A 12,107-nucleotide genomic window follows, 5' to 3' on the forward strand; every position below is an offset into this window, starting at 1 on the left:
GGTGTACGGTTTTTTCAAAACAATTACGTTTTTTATCTATGGAACTGGCTGGCACCTTTCAGCCTCTTGCATTGTTTTCGTATTCCCTAAGTACGAACAGGATATGAATGACTTTGAACAGTGAAAGAAGATTCCACGTGTTTCATGTGAAAATGCAGCTGAGTCAGTAAAACCTTTTCTGAAGAACTTGCCATTAGGAGTCAGAAGATCAGGGTTATATTACTTGCTCCCCTGCATGATTGTTATAATATTTAAGAGCTCTGTGAAGTGAGTTGTTGCTTTTGCATAAGAGGCTTACTTTGAAGGTTGTTTGTATTTTTCTTATTTGGTTCTTTTGGGTTGTTCTTTTGTTTTTTTCTGTGGATGTTTTTCTTTTTGCCTGGTTGTCTCCTGGGGTGCATTTCTGAGATGAAATTTATTTTAATAATTAAAAAGGATTTTAACAGTTACAGATGTGAGAAGTCACAATCCGTCACAAACCTGAAGACTTCGTCCCAACTGAGCAGTAAATGGCAGTAGGAAGGTTTTAATAAGCTGCTAGGCTTTTTATTTTGCTTGCTTGCTTATGTTTTTTGTTATTACTGCTATACTGGGCCTGATGCAGTAATGCATTTTTTTGGTATCTCACAGGCCACCTGTGGCATTGGCAGTGCTGCTGAATCAGGCCTTGGTATGTGTGACCATTCTTCATTACACCCAGTGATAACTTCTGCTGGCCTCTGTCCTGGTTGGGAAACCTTCCGAGGTGTATTATGTTTGTAGGGTGTTTGTCACAGATGCATCTGTGATGAGAGGTGTTCCTTTTTTCCATGTTAGGAGAGCTAGTTTATGTGAAAGATAAGTACAACGCCTTGTTAAAATGAACTTTTTCTTGTTGTTGGTATGTGGTTGAGACCTTTTCTCCAGTAGTTAATGTCTCATCTCATTAGGTATTTATTGCACAGTCAAGAGCTTCTGGAAGCCACCGAGATGTTGAAGACGAGGAGCTTACACGAATCTTCGTTATGATACCAAAGTCCTACACAGAGGAAGATCTGCGAGAGAAGTTTAAGGTACTGATTAGCGATTTGTTAATGGCTGTTTTAAATTGATTTTTTCTTAATTTATCAGCACGACTTAACATGTAAAACTTTAATTTATTTTCAAATATTGTAAATTAATATGCTTTTTAATTGTTCTAGATGTATGGAGACATTGAATATTGCAGCATTATTAAAAACAAGACTACTGGAGAAAGTAAAGGTTTGGGCTATGTGAGGTATTTAAAACCATCGCAAGCTGCCCGAGCAATTGAAGAGTGTGATCGAAGTAAGCATCTGACTGAATTCTTCCAAGAATGAATTGTAAAATGAATTAATATATTAATATTTATTTGATAATCCATGGGGATTCTGCTGCAATTACATTTATTTAAGACCAAACTCATGCTAATTGAAATTTGGTGGCTTTGTCTTGTTTTCATTCAGTGTTACAGAGCGGAAGACTTTATATGCTTTATGAGCAACCATTTGTCATTTATGCTCTAGTACCAAAAAGGTGTAAATGAATTTGAGTGAGTCTGATGGAAGGCCACCAAGATGGTTGGGGGCTGAAGCATATGACTTATGAGAGGCACAGGGAGCTGGGCTTGCTCATCCAGGAGAAGAAAGGCTTTTGGGGAAACCTAACAGCAGCCTTCAAGTTCAAACTCCCGTTTCACGTTTGCTTAATCACAAATATGAAACAAACTGGTGTGTGGGTCTGGTTGATTTTTTTGTTGTTCTTGTGCGTTGTGGTGTTTTTCTCTGGTAATATATGTGGTAGTTCTACATCATACCTATCTAAATGGTTCTACAAAAATTGTATTTGTGACCAATTTGAATAGGAACATGAGTCTGAGTTTACTTAGCATTAAATTTTATTTCCTTTTCGCTGTGAGGTTAAAATGAAACTAATTGGATAGCCTGAGAGTAATACCTGTTTCTTTCATAAAAGCAAAACTTAGATCAGAGCAAAACACAGATAGATTGCTGTTACAGCACAGAAGTTCAGGCGATTACCTCTGGAGCATCTCTGAATCCTGTGAAGTATCACAGGATGGTCAAAGCTGGAAAGGACCTCTGAAGGTTATCTTGCCCAACCCCTCTGCTCAAGCAGGGTCACCTGGGCACCATGTCCAGATGGGTTTTGAATATCTCCGAGGATGGAGTCTCAGCAACCTGTCTGGGCAACCCGTGCCAGTGCTCAGTCGCTCTCACAGCAAGTAGGCTCTGTTGCGCTTTACTCGTGACTGAAGTAGTTCTACTTGAAAGTTGTAAACTTTGTAAACACAATTGCTATGGCAGGCTTCAAGAGTTGTAGATGAATTATTATCCTAAAGCCAGCACTTACTGGGTTTCCTGTATATGTTTCTAAATACGGTACTTGAAGAACGTGGATCTGGTCAGATAATTCAGATGTGCTGAAGTGTTGCTAAATGTGTGGCTGTTCCTTTCAGGCTACAGGGCCATTTTGGCTGAACCTAAAAATAAGTCATCTGAGTCTTTTGAGCACGATTATTATAGTAATAACACGAGGCAAGAACCAAGAGGAAATACACTTCCGTTTTGTAAGTCACAGCTTTTTATACTAAAAATCATCTGTAGTCTTGAGTATGGTCACAAAGTAAGAATGCAGTTTGGAAGAAGGGAAGCTAACGGAGGCTTAGGTCAACAGTTAAATAGTAGATTGGGCGTTGGCATTAGAAACGAGCCAGACATTTTGTTTCTATATCTTCATGGCTTGTTTGGCTCTAGTTGGCCTATTATTTTGTGACCTCCATTGGATAAATAAGCATGTTACCTTTGGTATATAATTGACTTAGATAATTTTTAAAAATTGAATGAAAAATGTGTATGAAATGAAGGCATGCTAGTGAGGTGACTCAGATTATTTATTTTTATGTTGATTCTTGAGGTGGGCAGCCGGACTTTTGTACATTTGAAAAAAATGAGAGCAGAATGCAAGAGTCAGTCTCCAAACGTCTGTCAGTGGTATCACGGCTTCCCTTTATCCAAGAGCAGCTGTTCGCCCTCTTTGATATAGTTCCAGGATTGGAATATTGTGATGTTCAGCGAGATCCTCACACCAATAGTGGTAAGTAAAAGTACAGAAGGTTTGTGTGGGCTTTTGGGGGGGAATTTTGGGGTTTTTTGTTCTGTAAAGGGAATGCATTTTAACTGTACTTCAGTTCTTTTGTATTGCAAAATACAGTACACTTGTTGGAAAGAATTAAGGCTTTATGTATCGATGATTGTTGCTACCACTGATGGTATAAACCCAAAAATGCATTTTTGTTTGAACCCCTGTTTACAGAGAGCCTTAAATATCTCTATTTTCAGATAATAAAATCTCAAGAAGAACAGAAAACTATGAGAAAAGTCTTTTGGTCAAATTGAATTAGTAGTTTTAGGCAGAATAAAAGGAGAAGAGTTTAAAAAATTATTAGACATCTTGTTTAATGTTCTCTAAACAGATCTTTTGAGTTTTCATGTTGAAAGGTGAGGTGGTGTATGTCTGTCTGTAGAAATTGACATGAGTAAACCAGCTTAAATCATTCCAAAACAAATCATGTTTTGTATTGGAAGGATTGTTTTAGTTTCAGTCTTGTTTTGCTGTTGCTGAGTAAAATGTGGATGAGGTCTCTTCTCAAAGAAGCTTGAAATAGAAATGATTCAGAGAGTTAAAATGTAACTTTACAGTATTTGTAATTCTCTGTTGATGGGATTAATTGAATTTCAAAATGAAATTGCGAATGTTTTTGTTTGTAATTTGGGGTTGGGAAGAAGACATGTTTTCACTTGTGTTGCTTTCCAGGTTAGCACAACTATAGCTAATCTGTCAGTACTTAATTCCACTGAAGCATTCTTCACAAATAATATTGATGTCGCTATTAACATCATGTGTTGTAAAAAGGCTTTTAAGAATTTCGTATGATCCATGACTAATGTGCAGTTTAATTGTATTGCTTCCTATGAGTGTAGTTTGTTCTTAGGATTTATCTGTATCTTACTGAAACTCTGTGCACTGTATTTGTAGGCTACGCTGTGATTCAGTACAGTACTGCTGCATCAGCTATATATGCCAAGTATAAATTACATGGTTTTGAGTATCCTCCTGGAAATCGATTAACTGTGATTTTCCTTGAAGATGGAAGTGATAGCTCAGAGTAAGTACCAATACATAGAGATAGAAAGTTGTTGTGTTCTGGGGAGCAAAATAAATAATTTATTTTTTAACATAAGAAGTAACAGTGATCTTACTGTAATCTTACTTTATACTAGTAGATAATATTTTCTGAAATCTTGGTGTTTTGGGGTTTTGTGGGGTTTTTGGAATGGTTTAGAATAGGCCTTTTGAAACTTATGAGTCTTTAATAAAGAAAAGAGTAAAATTTATATTCTTAAGGTCCATTGGAAAATCTTGGATTTGCCAAGAATCTTTGTAAAGGTCTCTGTAACAATGCTGGAATGTGTTTTTGATGAGGTTTTTGTATTAAAAACAGATTAAAAACAAACTTAGTTTTGTACGCAGTACTGCAAATAGTAGCCTTGTGAAGCACATACATAAAGTAGAGTAAAACTGTTGGGTGCTGAGAATCTGATATCGCCACTCTATGGGGAACCTCAGGTTTTATTTTGACCATGTCTAATCTGGTCCTGTGATTTGAATGCCCGTTACAAGTTAGAGTGGCTTAGGTATGCTCCTGCAGACAGTATTTTGGGTTAGTTTCATTGTTAAAGGAATCTATTTCATTGCAAACCTATTCTGGGATATGAATGAGGGGACAATAAGGAGGGAAAATGGGGAGATTCACTTCAGAAAGGCATCCCTGACCTAAACTGAAAAAAAACCCCTCATTGTGACCATCCTTCTTGCAAACAATTTCCTACTATTTCATGGTCCTAAAACACAGGCTGTGAATCTATGCCAAAATTGCTTTTTCTTGGTCTGCAATAGAGCAAAGAAAAATTACTGGAAAATGAGAGCTGGAAGTAAATTTTCTGTGATAATATTCTGATTTTTGAATTGAATCTCTGTGGTCTTTATTGAAACAGGTGAGATTTTTCTGTCTCTTCTGCCTTTTAGGCACCTTTCACAATATGTAGTGGGTTCTGTAGAGTTAATTTATTTATTTTTTCCACTTAAAGTATTAAAAAGACAAAGAAGATTTTAGTTTCTCTGTATGTAGAAAGGTATGAGTGTTCTCAGAGTTGCAGATACTCTAGATGTCATCTGAAAGTAGGCAGGCTGTCATGAAATCCTGACTTGATTTTTGTTATCTACATAACTTCACAGATTTCCACAGATGGTTTTAGATGTGCATTAAAACTTAATTTAAGATTATTATAATTTAGCTCTTTCTTTAAAATAGTTTATTATCACTTTTGCAGCCTCATCAGAAAAATGGCAACGCAGCTGGTAACAGCACATGTGTCATCAGTGTTGCGGAGTAACAGTGCAATTGTTCAGCAGTATAGGACACCACCTGTAAGTTACTATAATGGATACTGTGAATGTTCTTCTGAATTGTTGTAAGAAACTGGTCAGTAAGGAACACCACTCACTTTTTTATATAACTGGTTTAGATGCTACGTTTTTAAGATGTACCTCTGGTTGCTTTGTATGTTTTTTATTTATAAAGGTGTTTGACCTTATTTGGATTTTATTGTCTAATGTAATAATGGGAACAAAAATTGTAAATAATGTAAAATGACTTTTCCCCCCATTGGTTAATTTATAGTTGCATTTTTTTCCCCTCTGTTTCAGCAGTCATTTGGGGGAACTTCTGGCTCGCAGTTACTTCAGCCTCAAACAGATGCCATACTTCCACCACACAAAAAAAAAGTTCCACCTGACACTTCTGTGAAGGAAAGGCTTTTCATACTCTTTCATCCCCATCCTTTACCTGTAAATGTATTGGAGGATGTGTTCTGGTAAGACTGCTTTTACAAATAAGTGAAAGTAGCCATGAAATAGTTAAAATAAATATTGAAAAAAAAAAAAAGATTGTAAACATGAAAACTCTTCAGAAAAGACCATGTGTAGTGATCAATAGGTAACAGTTGGTTTTTGAAACAACTGTGTAATGGAATTCAGCTTGAAACACAGATGTAATGTCATCAGTACAGCAGCTGTATTATTGATTAACATAGTCTGAGATATAATGTCTAGCTTAACATTTCTAAACCAAAAAATGCAGTACTTCAGTTCTTACAGTGTAATTTATTTAGCATTTTCTTGTACTTCTTTAAGGTATTTCCACAGCAACTTAGGGGAGTGTTTTCTGGTGTCCTGAGACACTTTGATGGTTTGCATCTTATCGACACTATTTCAGCTGTCCTTTCACTGCTCCTTTCTCTGTCCTTTATCTGCTCCCTATGAGGAGCAGAAACTTGAGAGACATTTTTTGCCATCTTTAAACCAAACCTATAGTTCAGCTGTTCTCAATATTTTATATTACTTGTTTTTAGTATACTCTTGAAGAAAAGACATTTCCCTTTTCTAATAGCTGTCATTTGCAATAAAGCTTTGGAAAGCCAATATATTTTCAAAGCACCAGGAGCTGAAACAATATGCACTTCTGTGGAATTTAAATTCCACAAATTCTACTTGTGTGGAATTTAAAACTATATTTATTTGATATACTGGATTTTCTTGATCAGATGCTGGAGAAGAAAAATGCTGTGCACCTTAGTCTTGAGACTTGTATAACTTCAGTACGAAGCAGCATACTTTTTTTTTTTAAATGTTGTATTAAGGAATTGTCTAGGAATCTCCTGAGGACTTGGAAATCTGTGTTTTTTCGTAAAGCTGTAGTGCTTGCTTTCTGAGTCATTTCAGTGAGACCTTTTCAAAGATGAATCACAACTGAGCAAGTTCATTTAAGTGAGCCTCTAAATTATCCGTTGGTTTGTGTGTGTGGTGCTTTTTTTTTTTCTTTTTGGTTTGTTTGAGGTTTTTTGTTGATTTGTTTTAGTGGGTTTTTTGAGTGCCGTTTGGTGTTTGGGGACTATGGTATTGATTAGCTTTACGTATCCTTTTAAAAAAGTGATAAATCACTGGTGTTTGTGGTTCTATTGTGATACTCCATAGAAAACATTGCTTACAAACTTTTGGCTTTATTTTTACTCCTGCCTGAAATTCTAGAGAAGAAAATTTTGAAATTGGGAGTTTTGGAAGAGGGCAGCACAAGAAAATTTAACATACATATGAGAATTAGTTTTCGCAGTTACCAAACGTAAATGCTGCAGGTCGGATAATAGGTATGTGTTGCAGCCAAACCTGTAAATTATCTTTTTTTAAAATTTTTTTCCAGTCGTTTTGGACACTTGATAAAAGTTTACCTTGTGGCTGGAAAAAATGTGGCTTATGCAAAATTTGCAGACAGAGCAAGTGCCAGTGATGCCATAACTGCGTTGCATGGCAAGATTGTGAATGGTGTCAGACTTAAAGTAAGGTTGGCAGACTCACCTACAGAAGAATCTAACAAACGTCAGAGAACTTACTGAGCCGGTGAGTACCCAGTCTGAGCTGTTACTTAAACTGAATTCAACTATTGAAATAGTGATAGGCAAAGTGTTCTGAGGGTGTATATATCAACATGTAATGATAAACTTTAAATCTACATTTAGCTAACAACTTGAAATTTAATTTGTGATATATGTGTGTGTATACATACATATGTCTATGGGGTGGTGTGTGCTTATATATGCACACATACCTGTTCTAATAAAAATCTATTTTTGTAATTTTTGAACAAATATGAACCAGTTGATGAACATCAATCTGGATGTTCATAGAAATATTCATGTTATGTGCAGAAGAGTTATCAGTTAACATTGAAAAGAGTATGCAAAAATAAACAGTGGAACTGAAATCAGCTTGTGCGTGTTTTTCTTTCATTGAAAACATGCCCTCACAATGGTGTTGGATAAAAACGCACGAGTTCAGTGCTTGAAGGGCGGAAGAGGGAGGGGGGAATTAAAAAAAAGGACGTGGGAAGGACAGGGAGGTTGCCAGGTGAAACTGAAGATTTGGGATATTTGAGTCATCTGGATTCTCAGAAATCAGGTGGATCTGGAATGTGCAATAGTGGGGAAAAAAAGTACTGCAGAGTCTGTTGTGGAGGATTTGAGATGTATGTTTAGGATAATTAGTTTGAGAATTTTGTAGTTGATGCTTATGGCCTGTGAAAGCTCTTTGAGCTCCTAGACAGGTTTTATAGACTTCAGAGACCAAAATTCACTTTTCTTTAAATTTTTTTTTTTTATCAAACCAAATGGGGTTTTTTTGACATTAGGACTGTTGCCAAAAGAGAAATATAGCTGGGGGAGGAAAGGCTAAGCCTTGTTTTCTACAAAATAACTCCCAAATATTCCTGCAGCTTCCAAATAATTTCAGTAGCCACATTATTTTTATAGGGGATATGCAGTTTTACTTGAACTTATTCAGAAAACATCACATGAGATCCTGACTCTCTTTTCACCAATATTTTACTTCTAGACTTCACTCCGTGTACCTTTCTTTGTGTAGATACTCTTTGTGACCCAGGAGTTGCAAAGACCAAAAAAGAATTTACCCAGAGTGTTCTTTTCCTCCTTTTTCCTAAGGACTTTCACATTGTTCTTTTTATAAGCAGCAGTTACTGAAGGTGGCCTTAGTCCTTATTGATAACTTGCTTTTTAAAAGAATGGATTTCTAGCATTCTTGTTCTGCATTGAATTGTAGCTAGAACTCATTTGAAACTTTTGATTTATCAGCAGCACTGGTGAATTAAATTAAGTAACTTGCACCCATGTTCTTATCTTTGTACAAAGATTTTGTTTGTTTTTAATGTTACTTTTACTTCCAGCAACAAGACTAGCTGCTTGGTCACTACAGGAAAAACTATGATGCAAAGTGTAATGTAATTCGAGGTTTGCTGTGACACATTTCTCCAGTGTGATTTTTGAGAATATTCTTTAAGGCCTTCAGGTGACAAAAGGTGCAGTTGGTCATGAAATGGGATTTTCAAAAGGCCAAAACTTACTTCACATTTCAAACTATGTTAAAAAATTCTAATACGTGACTGACTGTTTAGAAACCTGAACTAATTCCTGTATAGGTAAGGGTAAGACTTAAACATTTGCTATTGTGCTATTTCACCTAATCAGAAAACTGGAGTAATTAAGTTGTATTTGAAGAATAATCTTTTTACACATGCAAAATTACAGCAGAGGTCTTTGTCCTTTTCTAGGTTTTTGCATTTCTGTAACTTTTCAAATAATAAAAAGAGTATGAGTTTTTGCTTGTTCAAGGATGAACACCATAAATCTGTCTTGGACAGATTATTTGTAATTCTGGTGCAAATGACTACTGAATATTTCCCCTCTGGTTGCCTTTCATCTGCTGTGTCTGTGCAATAAAAAAGCTAGAAGAGCTTTCTAAATTTAGTGTGTTACTACTTCTTACACCCTATACATCACATTCTGAGTCCCGTAAGCAGGTTGTCTTAGCATCTATCTCTTTTTTAGGACAGAAAGACAAAGGTACTTGCTTGTCCTTTAGCCAGTTTCTCAGATTCAAGCAAAATGGTACATACCTGCTCCCCTTTTAAAAAAGGGCTTGCCCGTTTAAATCAAGCTTACTCCTGCGCCACTCTGCAGTGGACTGACTGAGAAGTTTTGCAGTAGTTTAGAGGCTTGTATGTTGCTTTCAATTAAAGCTTTAAATTGTGCATGTGAAAGGGGATGGAATTCTCTCTACCTCTGAAAAGTACCTTTTTTAATACGTAAGAATGTTAACTTTTTGTAATTTTAGCTGAAGGAAATAATGTTAGTTTTCACTGAAGTAACTGCCTCTTAATTAAAATCCTTTGTAAAGTTCTGTTGTATTTTATGTATGCTAATGATAATGCTCTTGCAGTGTCAACTTCTGATAGTAAGAACAATCTATCTTACAACAACCTTTGTTTATTAGAAGAATTTGAAAATATGTCTATTAATGTTCTAAACTAATCCATCTAATGAATTTTGCAGGCTCTGGCGCTCCTGCAAGTCGATGAAAATGTGATATATTTTTATTTTTTTATTTGTATGGGTAGTTAACAGTAGCAGAGAAATGATGGAAATACGGACCAATAAGATTCTCTTAACTACCTTAAGTTATAATGTAAAGGGTTTTTTGGGTGAGGTTCTCCCATCTTATGCTAAGTAAGTATTAATGGTTGAAATAATCACTTCAAACCATCCTTCTTTGAGTGGGTGTAGGCTTGAGAAGACAACTACAGTGGGTACTTCTAGGCAGTTGCTAAAAGCAGAAGGTATCTTAAAGTTCTTGCTGTTGACCAGCTTGTGCTCTCTACCCAGGTTTTTGCACTGCTTGAGTATTTTGTGAGAACCTCGCTGCAGTTATCTGATACCAGTTGTGTAGATTGTGTCACTCAAAAACAGAATAGGAAGGAAAGAATTTGGTATCTTTCAGAAGAATGTGTTGTGGTATTCCAATTAATCTCTTCATTGCAACATAGCACTGCTATTTAACTACCACTACCTTCCCCCGAAATGAACGAGCACCCCACAATCCCACAAACAAACAAACACAACACATACACCACCCCACACACTTCTTGAATGAAGCTGTCAAGTCCTTAGAAAGCAGAGCTTCTAACTGGCACTGTGTTACTAGTGATGTGCAGATACCTAGGGCTGGGTTCTGTGGCTCTCCATAATCGTTGCTGATTGGCTTTAACCCACAGCAAATGGATTAATCACATTTTTTCCCTTCTTGAAAACATTTGGTGGTGTTTTAAAATAATTATTTAATTACTAAGTTGAAAAACATTATTGTGTCATGAAATACGTGGTTATCGTATAACCACATAATGAAAGACAATTATCCTTGTCCTGAAAAAGTCCTGCATCACTGATTTGATTTGCATTCTTTTATTTACTTAAAACTTTATTAAAATCCTGAAGTTTAACATGTATATTTATAATGATTTATTTCTGTGCAAAAATGTTTTAAAAAAGTAATTGTATCATAGTTGAAATATACTCCATTTTTTTTTAAAATGTTAATTATGTTTTGTATCAACAGTATACGGCAAAAAAATTGCTGGCTTTCACACAGTGCTCAGAAAAAGAGGTACTTCTTTAAAAGCTGGAGAAACAGATATATAATTTTAATATTATGATTCTAAATATATTAAAAAGCCTTGTTTATATGCAGTTGTAATGATTGTGTTATATATATTTTAAAATAAAAATAAGTATGTTGCTTTTTGATACTATTTTTGTACTTGTGTTTTTTCTACAGAAACTAAATAATGACATGACCCTCAGCTAGCTGACTGACTGACTGAAAACGTGACTAGACATGGTTCCTGTGGACAGTGACAACTTTCTTTTTTTTAATTGTTACTTAGTCGATCTCTCACTCTGGTACTTTCTGGTTTTGAAAATGCGACATGCAGTTTTGAAAATCATCTCGGCGTTAAAACTGTAAACTGGTGGTTGTTCTTGTAATAGTCTATAATCTTGTATTACAGAAATACCTCTCCTGTGTTTAACTGAATTCCTCCTCTAAGATGGATATTACAGTGATGAGGGAAATAAAGGAGTCAGCAGTGGCTTGACTGGTTAATTCATAACGATTCAGATTATAACTGTTAAAACAGAAGACATTTCTCGTGACCCAGATTGCATTGAAAACTGAAGTGCAAGCAGTAAATGCAAAGAAAATTAAATATTTGTTTCAAAACTATCTAGCAAACCTGACAGTATTAAGCTAGATTTAAGCAAATGGCTGTAATCAAGAAAATTATTCAAGTTACATTCTTAAATCTTTTGTTGATTGGGGCCAAAAGTATTCATTGTGCTTTGTATGCTGTTTAGTGAAAAGGACATATTTGACTGTGGGTCAGACTACCAGAGCTGCTTCCACTTACCCTTTCTTACCCTGAGGTCTTTTGGTTGTAACTGGGGGGGAAAGTATGGAGTCTAGGGGTGTTTTTTTGTTTTGAGGGGTTGGGGTTTTTTTTTTTCTATTTTTAAGAAGCTTTCTGTGCATGTGTTTAAGTAAGAATTGGATAATTCATCATTTCAGCA

At 35.6% G+C, this 12,107-nt stretch overlaps 1 protein-coding gene across 1 annotated transcript; it reads left to right on the plus strand.

Moving 5' to 3' along the window:
- Nucleotides 1-630: 630 nt before the first annotated feature.
- Nucleotides 631-7,529, plus strand: RBM45 (RNA binding motif protein 45; the record flags this gene model as incomplete). Its single annotated transcript, XM_010135686.1, has 9 exons — nt 631-670; nt 930-1,052; nt 1,182-1,308; nt 2,477-2,587; nt 2,935-3,114; nt 4,057-4,186; nt 5,412-5,508; nt 5,788-5,954; nt 7,337-7,529. Coding segments are annotated over 9 exons (1,168 nt in total), but the record flags the coding sequence as incomplete, so codon positions are not given.
- Between the last annotated feature and the right edge of the window lie 4,578 nt (nt 7,530-12,107).

Source organism: Buceros rhinoceros, unplaced genomic scaffold, assembly GCF_000710305.1.
Source record: "Buceros rhinoceros silvestris isolate BGI_N320 unplaced genomic scaffold, ASM71030v1 scaffold35054, whole genome shotgun sequence".
Classification (NCBI taxonomy): Eukaryota; Metazoa; Chordata; class Aves; order Bucerotiformes; family Bucerotidae; genus Buceros; species Buceros rhinoceros.